The sequence below is a fragment of the Styela clava genome, chromosome 15, assembly GCF_964204865.1.
Source record: "Styela clava chromosome 15, kaStyClav1.hap1.2, whole genome shotgun sequence".
Taxonomy (NCBI): domain Eukaryota; kingdom Metazoa; phylum Chordata; class Ascidiacea; order Stolidobranchia; family Styelidae; genus Styela; species Styela clava.
Genome location: NC_135264.1, coordinates 10,332,312 through 10,359,832, shown reverse-complemented (window position 1 = coordinate 10,359,832; position 27,521 = coordinate 10,332,312). Strand labels below are relative to the sequence as shown.

The 27,521-nt window shown below is 34.5% G+C and overlaps 2 protein-coding genes and 2 long non-coding RNA genes across 5 annotated transcripts; 1 reads left to right on the top strand and 3 right to left on the bottom strand.

Moving 5' to 3' along the window:
* Positions 1-92: 92 nt before the first annotated feature.
* On the bottom strand, positions 93-6,629 carry LOC120334011 (sodium-coupled monocarboxylate transporter 1-like). Its single transcript, XM_039401452.2, has 14 exons — positions 6,517-6,629; positions 6,153-6,256; positions 5,311-5,499; positions 5,160-5,225; positions 4,952-5,071; positions 4,441-4,595; positions 3,839-3,979; positions 3,547-3,765; positions 3,000-3,112; positions 2,304-2,461; positions 1,924-1,978; positions 1,337-1,484; positions 856-959; positions 93-393 (listed from the first exon to the last, which is right to left on the bottom strand). The coding sequence occupies exons 1-14, from the start codon at positions 6,566-6,568 to the stop codon at positions 209-211; spliced, it is 1,809 nt and encodes a 602-aa protein (XP_039257386.2). The 5' UTR covers positions 6,569-6,629; the 3' UTR covers positions 93-208.
* Positions 6,630-8,756: 2,127 nt separating this feature from the next.
* LOC144411906 (uncharacterized) lies at positions 8,757-10,458 on the top strand. The gene is made up of 3 exons (XR_013469006.1): positions 8,757-8,969; positions 9,505-9,576; positions 9,665-10,458. It is a non-coding gene; the product is annotated as an uncharacterized LOC144411906 (long non-coding RNA).
* Positions 10,459-11,637: 1,179 nt separating this feature from the next.
* Positions 11,638-12,564, bottom strand: LOC144411796 (uncharacterized). Its single transcript, XR_013468900.1, has 2 exons — positions 12,208-12,564; positions 11,638-11,950 (listed from the first exon to the last, which is right to left on the bottom strand). It is a non-coding gene; the product is annotated as an uncharacterized LOC144411796 (long non-coding RNA).
* A 4,945-nt stretch (positions 12,565-17,509) lies between these two features.
* LOC120334158 (SUZ RNA-binding domain-containing-like) lies at positions 17,510-26,590 on the bottom strand. 2 transcript variants are annotated; one of them, XM_039401609.2, is made up of 5 exons: positions 26,346-26,590; positions 23,303-23,417; positions 21,842-21,917; positions 21,361-21,582; positions 17,510-20,380 (listed from the first exon to the last, which is right to left on the bottom strand). In XM_039401609.2, the coding sequence occupies exons 1-5, from the start codon at positions 26,394-26,396 to the stop codon at positions 20,260-20,262; spliced, it is 585 nt and encodes a 194-aa protein (XP_039257543.2). In that variant the 5' UTR covers positions 26,397-26,590; the 3' UTR covers positions 17,510-20,259. The 2 variants fall into 2 exon arrangements, with proteins under 2 accessions (XP_039257543.2, XP_039257542.2); XM_039401608.2 differs by having other exon boundaries at positions 23,297-23,417; positions 26,346-26,548.
* Between the last annotated feature and the right edge of the window lie 931 nt (positions 26,591-27,521).

Genomic DNA, 27,521 nt, shown 5'->3' with positions numbered 1-27,521 from the left:
TGCAAATGCTGTGCCGTAGTCATATATGTGGCTCCCTCAGGATTACCATTTTGACCATTCCGTCAGGGTATTTCAAAAAAATAAACGTTTGAATAAGAATAAACCGACCCAGGGCACGCGAATATATATGTGGAACTGGTTTATTTTAGTACCAAGTATGTATACTTTTTACTACAAAAATAATAAACTAGACTTTTCTTATACAATGTCAGATGTCATTCGTTTCAACAATTAGAACATCGTTCTTTTTAGCTGTACGGTATTGCTTTGTGGATTCCGAGGGAAGGTTAGGAACACCAAGCCGGAAAAACTTCAACACTTTTAATGGAAGCCTCTTGTTATCTACTAATGGAACAAAAAGTCTTGGATCAGCTTTTGATGCAGGAGTGTGACCTGAAAAGAATCAAAGCTGCAATAACATCGATCATGGATCGATCATTTGCCTTTGTTTTTATTGAGGGAGAATTGTTTTAACGTATCATTCGATTTAAAACATTTAGTACTTAAAGATGGAAAAGTCATTAAAAGGCTATTTTTTCCAAAATTTCCTGAGCCCTACGGAGCCATGTATTTAACCCAAAATTTTGCTATTTTCATAATTTACGGAAACACCTTATCTGGTGCACACCTTCATATGATACCAGATCCAGATCATTCTATATTTGTTTGCAAATTTGCTGAAATCAAGTTAGTCATTTGGGAATTGTTTCTTGTATTATATTTATACACGCCCTGAATAGAACTCACGAGAACTGGAGTACCATATTCAATAAAATACTGGATGACATACACCGTTGACAAACTTGTGTTTTGTATTTTCATGAAATTACAGCTTTCTAAAGATGCCAAACATACCTGATAAAAACGAGGCGATGATTCCGACAGTAATAGTTATGATGAAACCGATCATCATCAAGAAATTGTAGTTTATGTTGTAAACATCACGAAGAAACGTTCGTCTGTTTAACATTGAAATTAATTGAACATAACATTGAAATTATTTTAAGATGTATTATATTAGTATGTAAGGAGTCGAAACGCTACAAACCCGTATTGTGGCTTCCACATATATCTAATATTAATGACTAATGTTCACTACAGATGTGTGTGGGAGAGATAACGAGTTATATGTGTATGAGAGAGAAAGAGAGAGATAATGAGAAAGAGTAGGAGACGAGATACTCTGAGAATGATATTTATAATGTCTCTATTACGTGCTGCTTTACATTATTTACTTTTTAGTTTAGTCGACTTCAAATAGTGTAGATATAAAGGTACTCTTCGGTATAATTGAATATTTGATAAAAAAGAAGTAGCCTATCACTATGTTTCTTACTCGATTTCTGGAATCGCTGAAGATGTTAAAGGTAATTCTGTCGTCAAAATGGTGATTTGGAAATTCTCAGTCAAATTATTTTGACAGAATTCAGTGGATACTCCAGGCAGATTTGTAGGATAAGGAGGATCGTTAAAAAATCGTCTTCCTATAAAATAATTAATGGCAACTGTGATCAAATTGTGACGTATGTAACCTCTACGGTTTCCCCTTTTTCGTTTCTGTGAGGGCGTAATCGAACTACAAAAATTGCTCGCCCCAAGATTGAAAACCAACCTAATCCACTTCAAAATTTTGGACCTCCAGAAGTATGCGCACCAAGATGTCGCACAACCTGAATCCTAACCGATACACACATACTATATTCAGGTTGTGCGCCATCTTGGTGCGCATACTTCGGCTGGAGGTTCAAAATTTTAATAATATAACTCGACTAGTCTCCGGGGAAATTGTGGTAAATTAGGTTAAACAAATTTACTTCAACATCTTGATTGATTAATGAATTTAATAATGAATTTGTATTTGAAATTTTGTAAATTCCCAGCATATACATTCATCAATAAACCAGAAATCAATAATACCCTTACCAACGAACATAAACACCAGAACTGCATAACTTGAAAACAAACCCGTCATAGCTCCCTAAAAATAAATATGTTAAAGAATTATAACGGCGATACATCTCAGTACTGTCAATTATCAGTATTGTAAGTTATTATAGAGCTCACAACACAATAAAAATACTTATGATGCATTCAATGTTCGGTTACTAAGAAGTTTGGCAACCTGGCAACACGAATAGAATGCCGGACTGAATTGCTTTAAAAAACGCTGCTCCGTATATCCCAATTTTGTACTAAAAGTATGCCTGCATAAAATTACACTTGTATTGTCAATTACCTGACAGGTAGAATTGATTAATCCACTTTTTAAATCATAAATGTACAAATAGATATATATAGCTTACTATAGTATTCGTCCAAGGGAAAAAGAATCCCAGAAAGTAAATCGCGATTCCTGGACCGTAAGTCAAACTCGTAAATCCGTATAATAATTCAAACACATTTGACCCTGAAGCTGATATAGCAAAAGCCATTGATATAAGAACCACTCCCAAAATTACACCTAAAAGAGAAAACGGTAGAGACAAGTGGTAGTAAAATCAGTTTAAATTTAAATTCACAGGTTTCAGAAGCGGTTTAGAAAAATATGGCTTCTATCGTCTTCTTGTGTCATTTAAATGAGAAAATATTTGATGCAAAACAAGAGAGTAACGCATATGTAGGTACACGAAAAAGTTATGTTTTTGGTACGGTCGTACCATATTTGTTTAACATAAGCTAGCCCAAATCTATTAGCAGAAAATCCATTAAGTAATGTCGTAATCAATGCCCAATTTTTTTTCGAAATCGGCTAAATTTGTTGCGATACAATAAACTCAGAGAGTATTTTAGAGCAGATAAAAATACAAGCGAGAAGCTCAACCCGTAGATGCACAAACAAATACTTTCGTTCCAAAATCGTTAGCTGGATTTTATTGGAATTGGATGAGCAAGTTATTACCAGGAACTCTGCTATGGGAACTCTTTCATTGTCCTATTCAAACCTGAGTTGACAACACATAAGACCGCAGAGTATTACGTGATGGAATAATATACCTTACCTAAAATTTTCCCGACGATGACTTTAACCCTATCACTCATTGAAGGCCATTTTATGGCGATTAAATCTTCTAGAATCAGAACTGACAATGAATTAAGACAAGAGGAAATAGTACTGTAAAAGAAAAAAGCGTCAAACTAAAAGAAAGACCCGGGAGGAGTTTTCAGTGGGGCAAATGAATACCTAAAAATAATTATCTTACTAAAACGGTTATAAATATGGATTTGATAGAAGCATTACCAACAAAAATAACCCAATAACTGTTATGTACAGAACATGTTTTTTATATCCATTTAATATGATCATATGTATAAGGTTAAGCGTGATTTGAACTTGATTTACGCGCTTTCTGCTATCGTTCCAATTATGATACAGAGTAGACATAGGATAAAACAAGATATATTTCAATTGTCACCACTTTATCTTTGTAGGATTTTTTAAAAACGATGCTCCTTAGCTCTCTATTAAATTTATTGAATTTCTGACAGAAGAGTTGCGATAAATAAATAACTGTACAAACTAAAAATTGCTAATCAAGTAAATCAAACCTCAAACTTGCACTGAAAATTGATGATATAAATAATCCCGTCATTCCAGGAATTGATTGAAATATTTCTAAAGTCATGTAAGGAATTCCTTGATCAATGCTTTCAATTTTTCCAGATTTAACAGGGTCGCATCCCTCATAAAAAGCATACATTATCAGACCATTTCCAACACTAGTAATGGTGATTATCAAAGTAGGAAGAATGTACACCAACAAGGCACTGAAAGGGAAAAGTAAGGGTTTGAAACAAATTTGAAATGTGTAAAAGTATAATAAATTTATCAGCTTTATACCTTTGTGCTTTTGATACGGTTTCGCATGATTGAAATCGCTGAATTATCGATTGTTCAATACCGATTCCTCCAAGTCCCATAAAAAATCCTCCAACAATGATACCGATTGGAGAAAGACGAGATATGATACCATAATCAAATCTAGACAAAGACATAAATATCGTAAAAGGATCTTGCTATCTTCAGTGTTTAGTTCTCTTTTCCCAAAAGTGCGAAGTGGATAGGAAAACACAAATGCAACTAGATAACTTGGTTTTCGAGAATATATTGAGTAATTAACTTCAATTTACTTCGAATATGAAAAATACTATAACTTCATTCTTCACAGCTTCGTAAGGTGTAGCCATCAAGCTTAGCTTATTTTACTGGCCAAAATGGATAAAGAAGTTGGACCATACTCAAGGGGAAGCTATGGAAGGGTTGGATCAAACACGGAACTAGCGGTAGGGCTATAACGAAACTTGGAACGAAATATCGGCGGTTCGTCCCAGCACGAACTCGCATAATTCACGACGATTGAAACTTCAAATGAAATGTAGGGCGAATATGGAAATAGTATATGCACCAAATACTATTTAACACACAACACTTTATTTGCGAACCTAGAAGCTGTGAATCGGCCGCCTCTTTCCAACGAATCGTAGAGTTCATCAAAGCCTCCAATAACAATTAAGCCTTTGATTAACACTGCTACCATACCAAGTATCATTATTCCAGATTGTAAAACGTCTGTCCAAATTACTGCCTTCATCCCTCCCTAAAACGAAAATTATTATTCTCTATTTCCTCCTCTTATCAGTCATGCCAGAAAAATAGAGTTTCATTCATTTGATATAAATTTGCGCATGTTTTGCATTATTGATCGCAGGTGATACCGTGATTTCCAGGGGGGTTTAGATTCTGATATATACTATACCAAACGATTCCGATATTGTGTTTATCTGTTATCTTTTCGTGCTGACAGCGTCGCGGTGGTGTACTATAAGTTCTTATTGTGGGAATAATAAGTCAGTTTTAATTAGATCTTGTTTCGAAGAGAAATATTGATCGTCGTTTTTCATATGATCAACTTAGAATTCAAATTATTAGATTAGCTGTAGAAACACTACTTACGAGTGTGGTATAGAAAGTCGCAATCACTCCCGTAATAACAATACTCCATGCTAATGGAAGCGATGTTACTGCATTGACTGCAACTGCAGGTAAGTATAATACCGCACCAACATAGAATATCTGTAAAACGAGGCAGAAATTGTAATTTGGTTGTATTAAAATGATAGTTTTTACCAATAGAATTATAGGACAAAAACTGTTTTAGTACCATTCCGGTGGACAAGAGTCCGGCCAAGATTCTTCGTAATGTTGAGCTGAATCGAAGTTCTAGGTACTGAAAAAATTGAAGAAGATTTTGTTTGTATATCAAAAATTATCAGAATAAAATGATATTTAGAATATTAAATCCAGGAGTTCACCTCAAAAACAGTTCGTAACTGAAGTCGATGATAAAGAGGAACCACATACGCAAATACAATTGGGACTGATAGAATTCTCATCAGTGCTTCCCACATCATCAGGGTACCAGATAAGTAAGTTTCCGCAGGGGCTGCAATAACAACTACTGCGGATTGGAATGTCACAGCCAATGAGAGACCAACAGCGACCTGAAAAAAGATTTTAGAATACTGAAAAATTAAAAAAAAAATACAGTTACGTTGGTGTTATAGAGAGAGAGAGAGAGAGAGAGAGAGAGAGAGATTATAAATATCTACAATATCGAAAAGAAAACACCCAGTTCGGATCATTTTGTTTTGTTAGGGTCGGTTTGCAAGACCAATAATTGTCACTGATACATTAGGTTTTAGGCATCCTAGATACAGTAATTAAAAAAAACATAAATATGATGAAATTTGAATATAAAGAAAATGACAAGAAAGGAAATGCCGACAACGATTCAAACACAGAAGAATGATATATATCACTAATTTAAGTAATCAAGCGAAGTTTATTTCATCCAACCAGTAAAAAAGATAATCACACAAATTCACCGAGGAAGGGAAGTCGCGAAGAACCAAAGCTGGTTATTGAGCAGCGACGCTCAAGGTTCTAATATCTAATTAATGATAAGACCGAGAAGTTTAGTTTTGAAACTACTGTTTTTGTTGCAAATAGGCTGAAGTTTTTAGTTTTATATAATTTTATACTGTATATAGAAAATTCACCAACTAATATATTTAGAGACAGATGTTAGTCATTAGCAGTGTGATATATATACATATATAGATTTGGACGTGACTAGATCTAGTCACAATCATACCGGATGCATTTGTTTTCCTCCGAAGAAGTAATTTTTGGTTGTCGCCTCATTTCTATCTCTGTATGCGAAGTATATTCCGATGACGGTCGAAACTGCCATCAGTACTGGAATCAAACATAAAATCAATCTTTATGTCACTACATATTTTCCAAAGCGATGGTGACTAATTAGGCTACCGCGATGCCAGCAAAATTTTATAAAAAAGGGCAGTATTGAAAAAAAAAAATGACTGAAAAAAGGGATAGTCTTCCAGCAACTGATGGAAATTTTAAAACGATTGGATAATTAGCTGCCAAAAAGCGAGATTTAGTAAAACAATTTATAGGTATATACATTTCGTGCCCAAAATTCTTATCGTACTCACACACAAATGACAGATAATCTGCTAATCCGAGATCTGCTCTTATTGATTCCATTTCTCCAGATTATACGTATATCAAATGAAAAGTCTCTCATGAACGTACAAACGTATTGAAATAACTAACTGTAGAAGAACAAAATTTGAACGAATAACAAAATACAATGAAACCCTTGACTTAGATACTTCCTTTTCCATTGTTATTTCCCAATTATACTGCGATCAAGTTTTAGTTCCACAACATTCAGACTGTCTCAGACAACGTGAAAACTGTAACAACTGTATCTAAAATCAAAGAAATCTACGAATTACTATTATACTTTTTGTAAATAACTGTAGACAATGTTTTATCACGGACTCTTTGTTCACTTCTATTATGTATTCCGCAATAACCATCCCTCTACCCATGTTAAATAATCCCAACAGCAATCCTGTAGGGTCGAATACATGCGAATGAACGTGTATTTGAAGTTGTATAAGCACAAAACGCAAACTAACCTTAGCACCGCTGATTAAATTTCTGAAGTTTTTTATTATAAACAAAGTGTGTTTAAAAAAGTATGACAACTATTTCCGTCCTTGACAATTTAAAAGACAAGTTGAAAGTAGCGACTAAGCCGAGATTGCACATTATGTTGATTCGCGAGGGCATTGACTTGACAGTTGTATTGACTATCGGATGTACCTATAGACACGGATATTGAATACTGTAGCACTATTCCGAATACGCCACTAGAATATAACCATTGAAACATGCCCGAGCAGACAATATTATTCTCACATAATAACGCTCTTACCACTTCGGTTAAGCAGTCTAAAACCCTGATACCAAAAAGAATTACAACGTAAAACATCCGCAAATTTTAATTGCAGAGAGAAAACTAAACTAGGCAATACAACACAGCGATTTCTTTCAGCGCACCCAAACAATCACGGGTAATCTTATCGCCCAAAGAAAACACCACGTTAGTGGCCAGTTGTAACATATTTACGCTTCTTCGAACAACAATGGGCCTACATGACAACATACAATGTCAGTTTATACCTTTAAACCTATCTATGGATTTTGGAAGCAATTTTATTGCCAACACAATGAATACCAATTACTTTACTTATACTTATCGTTTTTAACTTCAATGCATACACTCACTGTGCTAGGTGTTAGCGTACTGGACTTTGTGCCACGGCATACGAAAATGCAGAGGCAAACCAATACAGTAATATATCAACAACACCCATGGACGTGCATACTGGTACCTCGATTCCACGGTAGGCTAACTGATGCAGAAGGGCTTCAGTACAGTATTGCACTCAGAAAGCGTAACAAAAGTGTATTAGTGAACTGTTTTTATAAATACCCACTATACTCGACAAGATTACTATATAGCCTCGCTATGTCATTCTTGAATAGAATGTTCATTTTGTCATCCTTTTGCTGCAAGGTAGATGAATTCGACGACGCCTCAAGGGAACAGAACTTGGAATCAGATGTCAACAAATAATAATAATTACTTTGTTGTGCATATCAATTTCCACAGCTGGTCAGTATGAACGGCCACAAAATTTACGTTTGATAATTACATATCCGCTTTTAATTTAATATTTATTCCTTCAATTGAGCATCAATGAATATATTGTGAATTTTCCAATGGGAGAAATTTTTTAAATGTCAATATTTTTTTTCTAACAAATTTTTATCTAGTTCTCAGGCCTGATAATACACACACGACATCTAGTGGTGATTCGATGAGTGAATACATCTAACCAATGACATTAAACATTATTTATTGTCATTGGTCTAACCAATGACATTAAACAACATGATGCGCAACTCCGGCATTTTTGGCCGAAGATCGTATACGATAGCACGCTCCAATGCACATACTTGACGAGACGAAAACGAGCGGATGTGTGCTGCTTTCAAGGCATAGCACGAATGGTGTTCGTGCCTGCTTTGACAGTTGTTGTGGTTTTTAATGATATTTGGAAAATTGAAGGTAAAAAGAAATCGAAAAAAATGAGGTAAATACTATTGTTGTATATCACACGCGGGCATCGCGCTGTTAAGTACATGTGGGAAAGCCAGCTTTTGTCAAATACTACGAAGTTATTAATTCAGTACGGTACGTAGTTGCCCATTTGCCGAAATTGCATATTTACTTACCCCTTATGGTTTCAAATAGTTCATGCACCTCCATTTAGATTTTGTTTTAATCGGTGATGATACATACTCATTGCTGTAACCAATGACATTAAACAACATGATGCGCAACTCCGGCATTTTTGTCCGAAGATCGTATTCGATAGCACGCTCCAATGCACATACTTGACGAGACGAAAACGAGCGGATGTGTGCTGCTTTCAAGGCGTAGCACGAATGGTGTTCGTGCCTGCTTTGACAGTTGTTGTCGATTTTAATGATATTTTTGAAAGTTGGGGTAAAAAGAAATCGGTAAAAGGTAAGGTGAATACTATTGTTGTATATCACACCCGGGCATCGCACTGTTAAGTACATGTGGGAAAGCCAGCCTTTGTCAAATACTACGAAGTTATTAATTCAGTACGGTACGTAGTTGCCCATTTGCCGAAATTACATATTTACTTACCCCTTATGGTTTCAAATAGTTCATGCACCTCCAGTTAGATTTTTTTAATCAGTGAGGATATATACTCATTGTTGATTGCTGCTCATTGTAACATACTATTACGCATTCACTTTTATTTGCGTATTGAATCAAAGTGTTAACAAGTTCACCTAACATTTCACTCATACCGGTCTATATTGTATAGTCTGATTTCTCAAGTATTTGGAGCCACGAATGCTTGTAATTTTCTGACTAAACCCTTTTATTAGTTGGTTTATATACCAAATTCAGTAAAATATTTTTTAAATAAAACATGAGATATTGGATTTATTAGCTTTTCCATTCTGAATCATATAGACTGCTTTATTTATTCTTAACGAAAATTAATAAATCTCCTCTCTTTCTTCAGATGTGAAAGTTGTGGACAAACCTGTCTAAGCATTGTGAGACTCTTGCAGCACAAGAGGCAATAGCAGAAATAGTAAGTATATCAATCAAGAAATTAAGCCGACATAAAGCAAAACTTTCAACTATTCGTCTAATCTCAATTTCCTATTATTTATTCACAGGACAACTATAGCAGACGGGGAGATATCAGAAGTCTGGCGACATATCAGTGACAGTGTGATTCCAAGAAATATAATGCAATAGAAAATAGAAATTTGCAATAGAAAAACAACCTATGGAGGCATGCAAAGACATTTGACCCTCCGGTAGAGTTGTGTATGGCCCCCACATCCTGCAGGGCTTGAGGAAAATAACTAAAAATTCCAAAGCGTAAGATTGCATAAGCGGTCTTATTTGTAAAAAGGCACAAAACACGCCAGACATACTTAAAACAGCTTTGGAAATGAGGATTACGGGTACCTCACTGCACCTGTGTTATATTTGGTTCACCAACTTTTGGTAGTACTATAGAAGAAATTCCGGAAGGGGTATAATCATCATTCATGATAAAATACTATCATATATTTTTTGAACAACTTCAATCTAGACCAGGGATCTCAAACTCGCGGCCCCAGAGAACTTCCAGTGCGGCCCTCGAACGCTTAACAATAATTGTAATAGTATTTTGGAAGTTTTTTTTTTATCTACCATGTAATAGATTTTTCAAACCTTCTAAAGTGAAATTGATTATTCACACAGAAAACAATTTACTGAAAGTAGTTTTGGAATATTAATTTTTTTCGTCCACATTTTGACCCAATTAAAAATACACATCAAGCTAGCAAAAGAATACTTGAATAAAACACTTGAGTAATTAAATTAAACGCAAAGTACATGAAGAAGGTGGCATTTTCGAAGAAAATGGGAGTTGTAACATTTCTGCTTTTCACAAAATTCTGAAGCACATTGTTTAATTTGTCATATTTCCATCAATACAATCAAAGAACACAATGAGCTCAGCAGTCAATATGACAAATTCGAAGACCAACTTCGAACAGAAAATTTCCATGTGTTTGTATATTAATATAATTATACAACGACTTAGTTACTAAAAATCAATATCAATAATAATTCAAGCAATCCTATGCCACGCAATGTAGTGCGAAATGTCTTGTCGAAAAAATCTGTCATTTGTTTTTTTACTGATCTATACATGAAATGATAAAAGTAACTTTTTTGCATTACTGGAATTAATTAAACATTCGTAAAGATCCAGATAAATCCATGATCATGTGGCCTCGTTAGTTAGAGTTGGTACTATAAAATCATTTCAGACTGGCCTTAGTATGCTGGTGACACAAAAAAGATGCCAAACGCCAGGACAAATGTAATTAATAAAACATTGAGTTTATACTGTAGTATTTTTGTTAATTTTAGGTTCATATATTTAGATTAAGTTATTTTTAGTGTATGTATTATTCTTTCCTTATTCAAAGCTTGTTCAAAAATGATTTTGATAGTTGTACATAGAATTTTACGATTTTCTATAATAAATACTGTAACTTGCAAATGTTGCAATAATAGTGGAATGCAAATATTAATATGTAATTGCATTTGAAATTGAAGAAAATAATAAAACTTAATCCAACTGTTTAGTTGCATCACAATATATGTCACAAACTAAAACTATCTTAAAAATATCTTATAAGTATACATTATCAAAAACTGTTTGCGGCTCTTTTTACAATTTTCAAAATGCAATGCGGCTCTCGAAAACCCATGAGTTTGACACCACTGATCTATTCTAGACGATTCAAGCATTGCTTTGGGAAATTATATCACTTCAATTAAATTGAAATAATCTCGCTATATTAAATACAAAATCGTTGCTATCATAAAGGTAAACCAATTCAGCCACTCGAAATATATTGGCCTTCACAAAGCAATGGAGGCAAAATTGAGAGTTCATGAGCTATGAACATTTGTTCTTTTCTTTGTCTTGAACTTTCCATACTCCACAGCCCCTATTAATTTTTTTTAATTTTAATTACCATGTGATGGTCATACATATCTTTAACTTGTATTTTCTGTCATGATGTATTATCTCAATGTGCCAAACTGTTAATTAGTGTGCATATTTTGCTTCCAGATGACATAAATGTATTGTCATGTTTATTACCTCAGCTTGGAGTATTGACAAGAAAAAGGTGCCAGTAAATTAGGTAAAAAAATTTTCAACTCATTGTTATAATCAGAATTCACAATCAATAGGAATTATAAACAGCCAACAATCAGTGAGAATTATATGCGAAATCCCTCAGAATAAATTTGTCTAAAATCGGAGGAAGGCAAAAAATATAGGTAGTTTCCATCCACACAAGCATTTCAAGAAGACTTGCTCGAGCCAAACTAAATGAGCATCGTCAGGTGATCGGTAGGCTGCAAGTTGAATTCAGCCCTGCAACCTCCTGAATAGAAGATAATATTAATTAGTGGGCTATGAGCTAAATTCCTCAATTTAAACAAACCTATCTACGATGCATTATGTACCAGCAATGTTACCTACGATTAACTGAATAATAAATATGTCTAATAAATTCACCTACAAAAGCAAGTTCGATAGGTGCAAACTTTGTGTTATGGAATTGTATCGCAGCACAGTTTTGTATGACACCCTCTTTAAATGAAATTTCAATGATTAAGCGCAAACATTAAAATTACTAACTTTGAACTTTGTCATTATCTGCAAAATGTTCCACACAAATCTTTCCGCTATCGCGTTTGTAATCTTCTCTGATAAAAAAAAAACGTCTATGATGTCCAGAATTGCTCTTTACAGCTTGCCTGTTATTCCAGCTTTCCAAGTAAGCAAAACTTCTTAGATATAGAGATTATTTTGTTTCGTTACAGGCGCAAAAAGGCAGGTACTACACGTAAAAAAGACGCCGAGTAGCAAAAGCGAGCGGAAAACGGACGCGAAAGGCGACGAGAAATATGTGCATTGGAGCGTATCATGAAATACAATGTTTTGCCTGTAGTCTTATGGAGTGACGTCAGAGTTGCCTATCATGTTGTTTAATGTCATTGCTGTAACATATCTATTGCTCATTCACTTTTATTTGCGTATTGAATCAAAGGGTTAACAAGTTCACCTACAATTTCACTCATAACGGTCTATATTGTATAGTCTGATCTCTCAAGTATTTGGAGCCACGAATGCTTGAAATTTTCTGACTAAACCCCTTTATTAGTTGGTTTATATACCAAATTCAGTAAAACACAAAAGTTTCAGTTTTACATAAAACATGATATATTGGATTTATCAGCTCTTCCATTCTAAATCATATAGACTGCTTTATTTATTCTTAACGAAAATTAATACATTTCCTCTCTTTCTTCAGATGTGAAAGTTGTGGACAAACCTGTCCAATCATTCTGAGACTCCTGCAGCACAAGAGGCAATAGCAATAATAGTAGGTATATCAATCTAGAAATTAAGCCGACATAAAGCAAAACTTTCAACTATTCGTCTAACCTCAATTTCCTATTATTTATTCACAGGACAACTGTAGCAGAAGGGGAGATATCAGAAGTCTGGCGACATATCAGTGACAGTGTGATTTCAAGAAATATTATTAGAATACTCCATAAATGTTTGCAATAGAAGAACAACCTATGGAGGCATGCAAAGACATTTGACCCACCAGTAGAGGTAGAGTTGTGTATGGCCCTACATCCTGCAGAGGTTGAGGGAAATACCTAAAACTACCAAAGCGTAAGATTGCATAAGCGGTCTTATTTGTAAAAGAGCACAAAACATGCCAGACATACTTAAAACAGCTTTGAAAAATGAGGATTACGGGTTACTGAATACACCTGTGTTATATTTGGTTCATCAACTTTTGGTAGTACTATAGAAGAAATTCAGGGAAGGGTATAATCATGATTTATGATAAAATACTGGTATATATTTTGGACAGCTTCAATCTAGACCAGGGATGTCAAACTCGCGGCCCCAGAGAACTTCTAGTGCAGCCCTCGAACGCTTAACAATAATTGTAATAGTACTTGAAAGTTTTTTTTATCTAAATGTAATATATTTTTCAAACCTTTCAAAGTGAAATTGAATATTCACACAGAAAACAAAATTACTGAAAGTAGTTTTGGAAAATTAAATTTTTTTTGTTTTTTGTTCACATTTCGACCCAATCAAGAATACACATCAAGCTAGCAAAAGAATACTTGAATAAAACACTTGAGTGATTAAATTAAACGCAAAGTACATTAAGAAGGTGGCATGTTCGAAAAAAATGGGAGTTGCAATATTTCTGCATTTCACAAAATTCTGAAGCACATTGTTTAATTTGTCATATTTCCATCAGTACAATGAAAAAACACAATAAGCTCAGCAGTCAATATGACAAATTCGAAGACCAACTTCGAACAGAAAATTTCCATGTGTTTGTATATTAATGTAATTATACAACGACTTAGTTACTGAAAATCAATATCAATAATAAATCATGCAATCCTATGCCATGCAATGTGGCGCGAAATGTCTTGTCGAAAAAATCTGTCATTTGTTTTTCTACTGATCTATACATGAAATGATAAAAGTAACTTTTTTGCATTACTGGAATTAATTAGACATTCACAAAGATCCAGATAAACCCATGATCATGTGGCCTCGTTAGTTAGATTTGGTACTATAAAATCATTTCAGTCTGGCCTTAGTATGCTGGTTACACAAAAAAAAAGGCCAAACGTCAGGACAAATGTAATTAAAAAACATTGAGTTTATACTGTAGTATTTTTGTTAATTTTAGGTTCATATATTTAGATTATGTCATTTTTAGTGTATGTAATATTCTTTCCTTAACCAAAGCCTGTTCAAAATTGATTTTGATGGTTGTACATTAAATTTTATGATTTTTTGTAATAAATACAGTAACTTGCAATATTAGTGGAAATCAAATATTAATATGTAATTGCATTTGAAATTGTAGAAAATAATGAAACTTAATCCAACTGTTTAGTTGCATCACAATATATGTCACAAACTAAAACTATCTGAAAAATACACCACTGACAGTTTGACACCACTGATCTATTCTAGACGATTCAAGCATTGCTTTGGGAAATAATATCACTTCAATAAAATCTCGCTATAATAAATACAAAATCGTTGCTATCATAAAGGTAAACCAATTCAGCCACTCGGAATATATTGGCCTTCACAAAGCAATGGAGGCAAAATTGAGAGTTCATGAGCTATGAACTTTTGTTCTTTTCTTTGTCTTGAACTTTTCATACTCCACAGCCGATATTAATTTTTTTTTAATTTTAATTACCATGTGACGGTCATACATATCTTTAACTTGTATTTTCTGTCATGATGTATTATCTCAATGTGTCAAACTTTTAATTAGTGTGCATATTTTGCTTCCAGATGACAAAAATGTATTGTCTTGCTTATTACCTCAGCTTGGAGTATTGACATCAGAATCAGAATTCACAATTAATAGGAATTATAAAAACCCAACAACCAATGAGAATTATATGCCAAATCCCTCAGAATAAATTTGTCTTCTAAAATCGGAGGAAGGCAAAACATATAGGTAGTTTCCATTCACACAAGTCTTTCAAGAAGACTTGCTCGAGCCAAACTAAATGAGCATCGTCAGGTGATCGGTAAGGCTGCAAGTTGAATTGAGCCCTGCAACCTCCTGCATAGAAGATAATATTAATTAGTGGGCTATGAGCTAAATTTAGACACAAACCTATCTACGAGGCATTATGTACCAGCAATGTTACCTACGATTAACTGAATATGTAATATGTCTAATAAATTCACCTACAATAGCAAGTGCGATAGGTGCAAACTTTGTGTTATGGAATTGTATCACAGCACCGTTAAGAGAAGTAAAAACAGTTTTGCTGTTTTGTATGACACCCTCTTTAAATGAAATTTCAATGTTTAAGCGCAAACATAAAAATTATTAACTTTGAACTTTGTTGTTGTCTGCAAAATGTTCCACACAAATCTTTACACTATCGCGTTTGTAATCTTTTCTGATAAAAAAAAACGTCTATGATTTCCAAAATTACTCTTTACAGCTTGTCTGCCATTCCAGCTTTCCAAGTGAGCAAAACTTCTTAGATATAGAGATTATTTTCTTTTGTTACAGGCGCAAAAAGGGCAGGTACTACACGTAAAGAAGACGCCGAGTAGCAAAAGCGAGTGGAAAACGATCGCGAAATGCGACAAGAAATATGTGCATTGGAGCGTATCATGAAATACAATCTTTCGCATGTAGTCTTATGGAGTGACGTCAGAGTTGCCTATCATGTTGTTTAATGTCATTGGTCTAACACAGCGTTTCCCAAACTTTTTTGGTCGCGGACTATTTTCTAATTGGCGAAAACCTCTGCGGACTCAAGGTGAATTCATTGCAACCGTATCCTGTGTGAGAAGCAATAAAACCAAACACAACCGAATTTTAACGAATTTCAAAATCGGAAATTTGTCGCAATTACGCGTTCGTTAGAAGAGCGGCCTTCATTAGTGTATAATAGCCTTTTCTGTCACACAGTATTCAATCCATGACAACGAAGAAAATTTAAAATGTCCATCTATTTTAATTTGAGTGTGTTCAAGGTAACTCGCGGTTGCGAAGATTTACGACAAGGTGAAAGCATTGCTTCTTTAAAATGCCACGACATTGACGACAATCTGCGAACATAATAATTTGAGAATATATTGCCCGATTATATATAGTTTTGATACATATTTTTGCAATCTTGCGAATATGTTACTGCCGTTAGAAACATCCTACCATCTGCTATAAATTTCCAAAAAGTACAATTTGATCCAGTACTTATAAAAAATATTTTTAAAGTATATATATTACTAAATCAAAATACATATTCGTCCCCTTGCTTTATTATTAATTTAATTGTAATCTACGGTTGTGTTGACGAAATGAAAGCAATACTACTCAGAGAAAAAATCATGACAATCCGTGGACACAAAAATGCGTGGTATAGTGCCCGGTCATATTTTGTTTTGATTCGCATTTTTGTGAATTCGACAAATCGGAGCTGTTCGTAACACTTTGGGCGCTTCAGTACGTACCAATGTGGATGCAGGTAAAGAAAGAATCTTACGAGAAAATGTCCTGGTACGTATACTACGGTAGAACCCAAAATATTGCAATTTGCAAAAAAGCGTTTTTAATCGGTCGCGGACCATCATAAATCAAAACTTATGGTGTTCTCCGTTTTATTTTTACTATTGCCTCTTTTCAATTTAGATTGCCACCTACCAAAAAAAAAATATTCCTCGTTGTTCGAACTTGCGAGAAACACCCACTTAGGTATCGACGCGTGTGCAGAGTGTTTTCGTCGGCAATCTCATCGTTTGATTAAGCGGCGCGCAATTGACCTGTCGCGTCACCGGTTACCAAATTTTCGAATAGTAAATTGCTATTCTAATAGTTGAATATTCGAATATATGCCCAGCCCTACTCAGTAACCAGTAATTATAGACTCCATTAATGTTATGTTAATAAACTTGCTTTTTATGTTTTCCTGAATTCTAACGTAAATCGTAACTTGGCTGATAGTTGAGTTTCGCAAAAAAGTTTGTAGCCCGCAGTGAATTTCTGGCTCGTTGCGGACTCATTCAAACGCTCCGCGGACTCATTTGGGAAACACTGATCTAACATAATGCCAAACACGGCGATTTTATAGTGTTTCCCAATACAGGATTGTGATTTCTAACTCCCGTCGCCAGCTGAAGAAACGACCGCTCATGTTAAATTTTCGCCAGTAAAATTAAACGGCAAGTATGGGCCATGTTGCCGGAAGTCAATACTTACAGCACAACACCCAATCTCTTTGAATATTTTAGGAAAGAGGTTTATCATACATTCGATAAAAGCCCCAAAATACCACTCGAAAAATAACAAGACATATTCAATACGAGCAAGTTGCTCACGCTTTTTCACAAGAAAAAAAAAACGAAATATGGCATAAGAAATATGTATTAACGAAAGTGGTGATATGAATTTAGAAACATAGAAATGAACCCACAACATCAGCACATGACAACGAGCCACATTGACGCTTAGGGGAGGAAATGATTTAATGAACTGATATTCGAAAAACAGAGCCGATACCACTATAAAAAGCATTAGCTGACCAAGCCTCGTTGAGCAAATTACAGTGAATACGAGAAAAATAATCAGCCTCAATAGACCTGAATTCTTCCAAGTGCCAATATCATATTCAAACTTAACTAACCAGTCACACTCCATAAGCAATGCATAACTTATATTCAAAGATGTCATACCATAGCATATTCCGTAGCATAGCATTAAGTACCATATTTCCCCCCCACCGATCCTAAATGAGAAGTTGAACAGAGGAAATTTTATATTTCGAAATCGATATTTGAAATAATTAAGACAAATATGATACAACCCAGTTTGATCTGAAGCAAATTTTTTCAATCAATGCTCAAATGTAATAAACGAAATATACCCACAAGAAAAATATCCAAGCAACAACCGTAAGTAATCAATCAGGATCTATTTATACTATTTTGTAGCCTTCGTAATTTCCAGGTCACAATTTTACATGAAAATGAAGTAATACTTCTTCGAACAAGAAGATAAAAAACAACATTATTATTTAATATTATATATGCAAAGCCCTAATGAAATCCAAAATATTCATAAAACGGCTTCGATGTTTGGATCTTGAAATCCTGCTTTGGTGAACTGTGTGAAAACAGGCTGAAAACCATGGATAAAGCAGTCTGCACAGTGTATCATCTGATAATAAACTGAGCACATTTGAGTAAGAAAGTCCCGAACTTCCACACAAAAAAGCACAATAAAAAAGATTGCACAAAGAAATTTTTTTAAAAATGTTTAGCTCTATCTGAAATTTTGAGAATTCTGAAGCAAAAATGATACCAGAATTCAGATTGCTAGGATGGCACTGACAAAGTAAATGAATTAGTTTTTTCAAGTATCATACTATATAACCTAAATCACTGGATTTGAATAGCATAAATATAAATTGCAAAAATGAGAAACAAGTAATGAGAAAAGACGTGTTGGGGGAGTTCCCAGAAGGTCACATTGTCGAACTCTCCAGTACAAGTTCAAATTTTAAACCTCCATTAAAATTTTGGAAAGCTCGTTCTTGTGATTTCGACAAAATTGGGTTATGATTAGATATTTGGACATCTTGCTTGAATAATTCTCATATCTATACAGCATTATTGATATCTAAAATGAAAGCAGCCTTTGGCTCGACAAGTGGTCACCAATTTCCTAAACTGGGAGACGTATGCACAACAAAAAAGTATCCCTTCTCTGCTTATAACTGACATTCTCGCCAATCAGGATTGAACTTAACAATAATCCCGGACTAGCTGAGATTACTATTTATTTTTTCCAAAAAAATTTACAAAATTTCAACTTTCTCATTTTTGACATATTGTAAAAACTATCAACCAGTGTTAAGTAAAATGAAATTGAGATTGTCCACATAAAAAAAAGTACAACGATCTGGAGTTCTGTATTATTAAGGGTGTGTTTAGCACAAGACAAAATTGGATTTAACCAATGATGGATTTTGTTACTTGAACCCTTGGGAGTGTTGAAATTCTTCCCCCTTCACAAATTTTATCAATAAAAAAATGTATATATAGTACATCGATGAAACAGTGAATCAAATTTCTAATATTAAAATTTATTTGGACTCAAAACCGTCAAAAGTCCTCTTCATCCTTCAGCCCACTCGTCATCTAGGTGGAAAATTTACCTAATTGGATGGCACCATAGTGCCCCAGTGGATGTACAAATATATCATGTAAAATTTGGCAAATGGTTTTTAATCGGAAAAATTTGTTAATTTCTTGATTATTTTTTATCAGCTTCCAAAAAATATAGAAATAGGGACCAGAAAACAAAATGAAAAATTTTTCAAAAAAAAAAAATGTGAAAAGCAAAAATATCACGGATAGTATAAAAAAAAGATTGTAACACCAAAATTTTCAGCCCATACCAAATTCTTGAAGATTTATTTACATTATTTAGGCATAAAGTATCCCAGACTAGAGACATACAGATATTGTTCGTATTGCACCAATATTCCTTTACTGGTGTATTCGGATACCTTGCAGATGACAGTCACAAATGTTCCAAATGTAAATAAAGTATGACGAAAAGATATTCACGACGTCATTTACTAAATTCCTCCTTAAGTTCAGGCCTGATACTCGTTATCTTACTAACGTAATATGAAATGTTAAATTATGATAATTCGGCTTTCGAAGTTAACAATTAGAGAGTAATATTCAATACTGACAAATATCAGTACATCTCTATTCCAGGCCGACTTCACCCACGCGCATCTCATATCTGTGCTTCAGCTCTGCAAATGAATTTAACCAGAAATTACTCATGGCCGATTCCTTCACTGTTGCGTTCAACATGTCATTGTCCAGTGTTCTAATTCGTTCCTCACTTGACCATCACCTTACCGACTTTCATAAGCCGTTTTCAAGCTTACTGCCACAATGTTCTTTTAAAGCTAAGAGCAATACAAAGAATGACTTATAGCTCAAAAAGACATGGCATTATAGTGATCTCTCCCTAATCCGGTGAATATATTTAGTGGCACGAATACGTGGCACAATCTTGAAGCCGCAGTGGCACATTTTGTGATTCTTTTTTTCCACACCATGCAGTTTTTTTTTGTATCACCTCGGAGTAGTAAAACCACGGCCTGTTTTATCAGGACCTTTGGGCAGCCTCTCGACTTGCGCAGACTTGGTTTTCGGGCTATCTGATTTTTTGCTTTTTGATTTGCGATGCTCGGATCTGAATACAATTGTAAGCACAAAAACTTAAAATGAAAATAAACATAGAAGGATTTGAAAACTAAATAAAACTGTGTCTCCAAATTTAAAAAATATTAATCAGTACTATATAAATTACGGTATATATGTTCAAGATTTGTGTGGAACAGAAAATGATAAATATATCATATGAACAATACAAACAATTCACAATTCGTCTAGGTCGGGGTTTCCCTAATTTTTCGGGACCCCTGTTTTTATTTTTGTATCAATTTCTGTGCCTAACAAACGAGGAAGGATATTGTTTCATTTACACAAATGACATTAATTTGATGAATGAGGTTGCTTTTCTCTGCACAATTTATCACTTCTCCGAACAATTTGTGACAAGCAAACTGTAGGTTCGACTCTATGGCACATCCTGACCTATACTGTGTCATCCTATAGGTAAGAGTTGAAAATGCTGCTTCACACATGTAGGTTGTTTTAAAAGGCAATAAAATTTTAATTGCCTTTTCTGGATTCCAGATCCACATTTGAAAAATGATTATCTTAGAATGTTGCATGATACTACCTTGCACACTGAATCATAAAACCATATATTTACTTATTTTAAAATTTTTCTCCAGAATTGTGAAGTACATTCTACCAATAAAAAACCACTTAATAGTGGGTTGTAAACATAATAAAGATTAACTTAAGATAGCACTCAGAAAAGCAAGTGTTTTATGGCTGGTTATTTCTGTAGTTGCCATATACAACCTGGGGCCCTGTCCATATTAAAAGACATCCACATCCCTAATGTCGATCAGGGGTAAATCTTTTTTGGCACTCACTTATGTAGAAACAAAATGACGTACATAACACTTTACTATTTTCAATAAATAAAATGACGAATATTCCAGTCTTCACAATTAAAAATTATATAAAACTTATAGAATGAAATAGAAAACTAGTGGCACTTGGTGTGTAAAAGAAACATATGAAATTATGAATAGGTACCTGGATTTAGACGACGAAGCTGAATTACTAACAGTGGCATTACTATCACCTTGGGTAACTCCATGCCCCATTATTCTATTTCTTGCTTCAGCGTAAGCAGCTTGGCGTTCTGCCAGCGATCTTGCTGGCTGAGATTTCAATTTATCTTTCGCTTTTTTATCATCATCTTGCGAATCTTTTCCAGGCCTTTTTAGTATTTTTACTTGCGGTTTATATGATGTCCTAGCATAAATAAATGTATTGATTTGTATAACTATATATTTTTGACTAGTTCAAACACGATATTTCGAGTACTCAAATATGCAAACGTAAGCCTAACCCAATTTTGTATGGGGTAGAGATCATGTTAAACAAATGAGATTATGTACCAAAGTAGTTTTATGGCATTAAGATCGCATACTAAACTGACACCCAAATTTTGTATTCAATCAACACGACTTGCAAAAAGAATCAATAAAAATATGAATGGCCAAAAAAATACCGATGCTGATCTTCTTCATGAACTACTGGTCTCGGTAATATTCTGAACTGAGTTCCATTATTACTGTTATTTTCACCTGAAATTAGAATAGTAGAATGTTTATTGGATGACAACAAAATTTAAGCAGACTTATTATTAAACCTTGCGCAACATACATTGCTTTATATTATCAGCATATGCAAAGTATTGGTACATAATACATTAAATACCTATTTGAAAACAAAATGTATTTTGTAATTACAGAAGAGGTAATTCAGACATACTTGTATGTGTGCGAGGAAATCATCAAAAAAAAAATCTAATATTTCTATGTAATGCGTGACAGATTATCAAAAAAGTTAAAACATAGACATATATAGTCAGCTCGTTTGCACAAAGAATTAAACAAAATATTTCTGATGGTGTGAGATTCAGGGCCATCTAACATCACAGAATATAATTTCATCTTATTATCAATTATTAGTCAATATTTTTCACAATCCAAAAAGGGGAAGTATTACTTTTCAAACTAATTTAATATACCGTATTTATTTTTGTATTTGTCAATTTAGAATGCTGTTGATGGTAAATGAGATCTGCGACCTGAAAAATTTCCCTTTTCTTCTAGAATGAACTCTACATTCAGTATACAATGATACTTGTTATGTCTATTTGGATGCCTCCTCGCTAATAAGCCCCAATTAAAGTTCACACTTCACATACTCAATTCCATACCACGTAAACAATTTTGACGAACATAATTCAATAAATTGAAATAATGATAGAATTTGTTTACGTTCCATTTTAATTAACATTATCCAGAATAATAAGGCAACAAAATTATACAGAAGATAAGACTTCCATATTTCGCCAATTTTTCCGACCCAAAGACGATTTTGAACTATGAGTTTGTTTCCCATTGGGAGTTATGTAAAAATACTATTGTATAAATACCATTTGGCATAGCTAGGGCATGGGAGTATTAAGCTTAGCCTTAGAGTTGTATCGCTGCCACAGGTTACTGATATATGTCGTGGCCCTGGTGACTAAATATCCGTAAATACATCTAAAATGTGTGTTTATATAGTGATATATATATCAAAATCTATCTCAAATCGCCATAACACCTAGTCATCGGAAAAGTTCGAATGACGAAATGCCTGGGGAGAATCATCTGTAAACAGGTTTAGCTACGCATGCACATAGTAAGTAAAAAAGGGGATTAGAGGGTGATTTGCTATACCTCTTATGAAAAGCACCCGACATCAACAAAACAACAAACCCACCCAGGGTAGTCAGAGGTGCGATGGCAAGCGTGTTCCTAACAATGTGACGCCTAACACTATGCGTTAGCCATACAGCCATATGCAGCGAAAGTTTGTTCTATTTAAAGGTGGGGGAAAGTGCTATAGGCTAGTATTATAATTTATATGTAGATTTTAAGTGACTTTTAAACCTACAGAGATATTAATTTACCAGTACAAATAAAATCATCGCTAAAGTCTTGGTCATCGTCAGAAAATTTGCTTCCATTTTCTTCTTTGTGAGAATTTCCATTCGTAAGTTGCAAATGTTGATCAACATGCTTGTCTAGATCCTGGAAAAAACAGTTACAAATGCTGAACTGGATGAATAAAATCTAAGTTTAGGGCTTCTTTCAGACTAACTTAATTAAAAATCCACAACAGGATATATCAGATAAAATTGCAAAAGACGAAATTCTGGATATTTCATAGCTTTGGTCTGCCATTGGATAGGATAGGATTCACATATTTATCCTGGGGGAAATGAAAGCCGATAAGACGGCTTATCCATATGGCGAACCACGGCCTCTCGTCCGGTTACCATTCCAAGTCGGGTATGTGATTAGTTATATTGTTTGTTTTCGGAAGCATGGACTTGGCGGTGGAGGAAGCCGTAACCGACCAGCGGTTACGTGAACCACCCAACGACAGCGAGGAGTCCAGCAATCCTCTCGCACATAACCATCCCTGCATGGGATTCGAACCTGCGAACCCACGCAGAGTAATTAGAGGTGCGGTGGCGAGCGTATTCCTAACGCTTAGCCCGTTGAGCCACACCGCCGCGCCAATGAAATAGAAAACCTCAGAAACTTAGGTATGTCTATATATTGAAAAACTAGTGACAGAGTGAGGTACCGTACCAGTATCATTTGACACAGAAATTTATATGAATTGAAATATTACATTGAATAAAAAAAGGTTTCAATCGTCTTTTTTTGTTTTGTTCGAAATACCAACCCTCCTTGCACAACTGCCTGTATAAAGGACCATATTGTACATATTTGATTTACCCTATTATAATTTATATACCTATATCAAAAGGGGTGTATGCCGCACATCTGTGTTTTAGGCCAATATGGTCTTGTGCAGAGGCGTAGCTTAGGGGGGGCAGTGGGGTACATATGCCCCCGGGCGCCAAGGTACAGGGGCGCCAAAATGGGGCTGGCAAAAATTTCACAACAAAGGTAAAAAACGGTCACAAGCAAGATCGCACCGGCGGCAGACATCTAATCTTAGTACATGGCAAACTGCACACTTGGTCAGACCACTTACGACTGCCGACGTCATCACGCACATAGCACGGTCAGATTTCCATCGTAATTACATGGCCCAAAAAAATTTGGCCGGAAAACAAAGCAAAATTTGATTTGGTAACGTTAGGTATTAAAATGCACCGGGTTAATTACGTGGTTCTGTATCGTTAAGTTCTTGCCTGCGCACTCGGATGTAAGTTGATATTAGTTCTGTGCTGGAGACAAATGGAAACGGAATTTGGTTGAATGATGTTAATACATGTTTTGAGTAATACGTGGATTGTATTTTGTTGTCAAAGTACCGTACTTTGCGGCAGAGTTACATAAAATATATTATACTGTGCTAAAAGACCTCAATGCCGTTTTCGACAATTCGTCGAGATTGCACAGATTTTGCAAATCTCTACCCCACGGACATCAATGGCCACGAACTTTTCACCGAAATTGGAGATTGCAGAATGCTGCTCAGTAACAGAACTGTAGATCAACCAGAAATTCCTTTGGCTCTTCTTGGTTTTATTGTGTCTTTTGGAGACGACGTTTCATTCAATCTGCGAATTTCTCTACACAAATTTTGTTAACAATATCAGTTTCAATTGCAAGCTGTGAACGGTCTTTCAGCAGATTGAAACTTATTTTGTCGTATTCACGTGCATCAACGGGACAGGATCGTGTCCGTGATCTTGCACTTCTAAGTGTTGAAAGAGAAACATTGGAAAAAAACAGATTTTGATGACGTGTTAACCAGTTTACGACAGTGAAATTGAAAAAATGAATTTATTTTAGTCTATGTAGATCATCTTTGACAGTAACTGAGTGGGACATATGCTCTATTTTGTATAGCTTTGCTTCTTCTTTGAATAAAATGTTTCATGAAAATTTGAATTTACATATACATATATTTTTGAATAAATAATAAAATATATAAATACATATAAATTTAAATTCACATATCGTCACGCTAATAACCGAATTGCGTAAGTCATTTTGGGCGGTTTTGAATTTTTCATAAAATAAGTATTTATGTAATGCTGCGCACCTGTCTGTTAACTCAGATTTTATTTTAAGAATTCCGAAACCCATAAAAATAGAAATTTTGTATGATATGCAAATTTGTTCAATTGTTCCGTCATAATGAATTATCATTGTTAACGCAGTTTTTGCATCTCAGATTCTAGCTTAGCGCTGATAATTTTCAATTTATACTACTGTATAGGAAGGCGTGCACTTGTGATATTTACTGTCTGAGTCCAATTCACCTTGGTTGACTTTTATATAAGAGTACATTACTGTTTTATTCTTTATATTTAACTTTAGTCTTATTTCGGTGATGTGCAGAGCGTGTTATATTGATGAAATATATATTTTTAAACATAAAAAATAATGTAATTGAAACAGATTAGCTATTTTGGGGATTTTGGATTGTTTGGTTTTCAGGACTGGTACATATAGACAAGTTGCAAAATTGCGTATGTCCTCTAGCCATAGACACATTTTTGCCTAAATCACAGTGTGCCATTATGGCGTCACATGACTGCGTCATACAAATTAACTTAAATCCGGCTACGATCAAAAAGTTGAACTATGGCAAATTAAAGACTCTCAATGGCATAGCAATATCATTAGGAAGTTTTTTTACGTTTTTCTCAAAACAGCTAAAAATGACTTACGCAATTCGGTTATTAGCGTGACGAAATATAATTTTTTTTACATATACAATTAAATCCAATAGAAAACATGATTAAACGTGGGGGCCGGGGCGCCAATGTTATATTTTGCCCCGGGCGCAAAATATGCTGGCTACGCCTCTGGTCTTGTACATACATCCCGTCTTCAGTATTTATAATTACTTACTCTTTTATATTGCTTTTACGAGACGAATAAACATACATACATACAAGCATACAGGTTACAATGTTACGGGTACAATAAACCGTTGAAAACAATTTAATTGGTGAATTTACTCACATTACTATCCGCAAAATCTTCCCAGCTATCCCATATGTCTTCTTCTGCCATAATAAAGAGAATAATACAACGAAACGTCGCGTCAAACAGTCAAAAGATGTAACGAATCACACAAAGCTCGGTATCAAATGAGAATGTTTTCCACAAAGCAAATCTCCCCACAAGCCATAGAGACTAAACTGCAGAACTGAAGTACGACCGAAAAATAGTCAGGTTATGAAGAGAAAGTGAGAGATTGTTTCTTTTGCAAAACATCATATGAAAGTGTGGTGAAGCTAATGTATTTTTTATAGAAAAGCAGATCCTCATATCATATCCTGAATCTCATAGAAATGGATAGCGGAAGAAATACTAATCAACGGTTGTTTTAGTCATCATGGGATAAGAATATTGTATTTGCAGTTGTCTTGGCAGAGGAACTACGGATTCTCACCCGTTCCCCAGTCAATCAATCAATCAATCATCATTTATTCGTCAACACAATCAATATAAATATATCACGGAAATATGGCAAGATATATAATAAGTAAAAAAAAGAACTTCATATGTGTGACAGGAGTCGCGAGGGACCACGAAAGGTCTTCGAGCAGCGACACCTACGATTACGTTTATTTGACTCAAAATTTACCAAGACTGTATATGCTTATCTGGCTTATTTTTTATTTTGTTGTGGTATAAAATGCTACGTCCCAATCGTTACATTAAGTCAAACACGCATTTAAGTAACTCCTTATTAATAAAACTTCATTCTTATTTGCATTGCTTGTTCATTATGCTTCCAATTTTTTTTTTATGTATTCATGTTTTTGTATTCTGTGTTTGTATATTTGTCCTGATCTCAGTTGTTTTTCGACCACGAGTAGGATTAACCGATACATTGAATATTTTTACCTCTATGGCACTTTTAAACCAATAATTGCTCATTGATTCTTCATGCAAGGGTGTATTAAGTACAAAGCATTTCGAACGAATTGGTCATCGAGATAGCCGAATCCGGTGCATTTTTCATTTCGAAAAAACTTTTTTTTCCTGCTCGCCCATCCTTATTCTCATTCCAAAAAAGTATCAAATATATATGCTTCAGTTCACTTTTCAAATCAATATGGCGATGTTTAAACAATGTACACTTTTTGCCAAATATTGAGCTTGTTGTTGTAACTATTTATTCATGTATTT

Excerpts from the sequence above, each read along its gene's own strand:
- LOC120334011 (XM_039401452.2), bottom strand. The coding sequence starts at position 6,568 with ATGGAATCAATAAGAGCAGATCTCGGATTAGCAGATTATCTGTCATTT. Across the intron at positions 4,596-4,951 it reads CGACTTTCTATACCACACTC|GGAGGGATGAAGGCAGTAAT; the intron begins GTAAGTAGTGTT and ends TTTTCGTTTTAG. Across the intron at positions 2,462-2,999 it reads CATCGTCGGGAAAATTTTAG|GTGTAATTTTGGGAGTGGTT; the intron begins GTAAGGTATATT and ends TTTCTCTTTTAG.
- LOC120334158 (XM_039401608.2), bottom strand. The coding sequence starts at position 26,396 with ATGGCAGAAGAAGACATATGGGATAGCTGGGAAGATTTTGCGGATAGT. Across the intron at positions 21,918-23,296 it reads CGATGATTTTATTTGTACTG|GTGAAAATAACAGTAATAAT; the intron begins GTAAATTAATAT and ends TTCTAATTTCAG. Across the intron at positions 20,381-21,360 it reads GCTTCGTCGTCTAAATCCAG|ATCCGAGCATCGCAAATCAA; the intron begins GTACCTATTCAT and ends AATTGTATTCAG.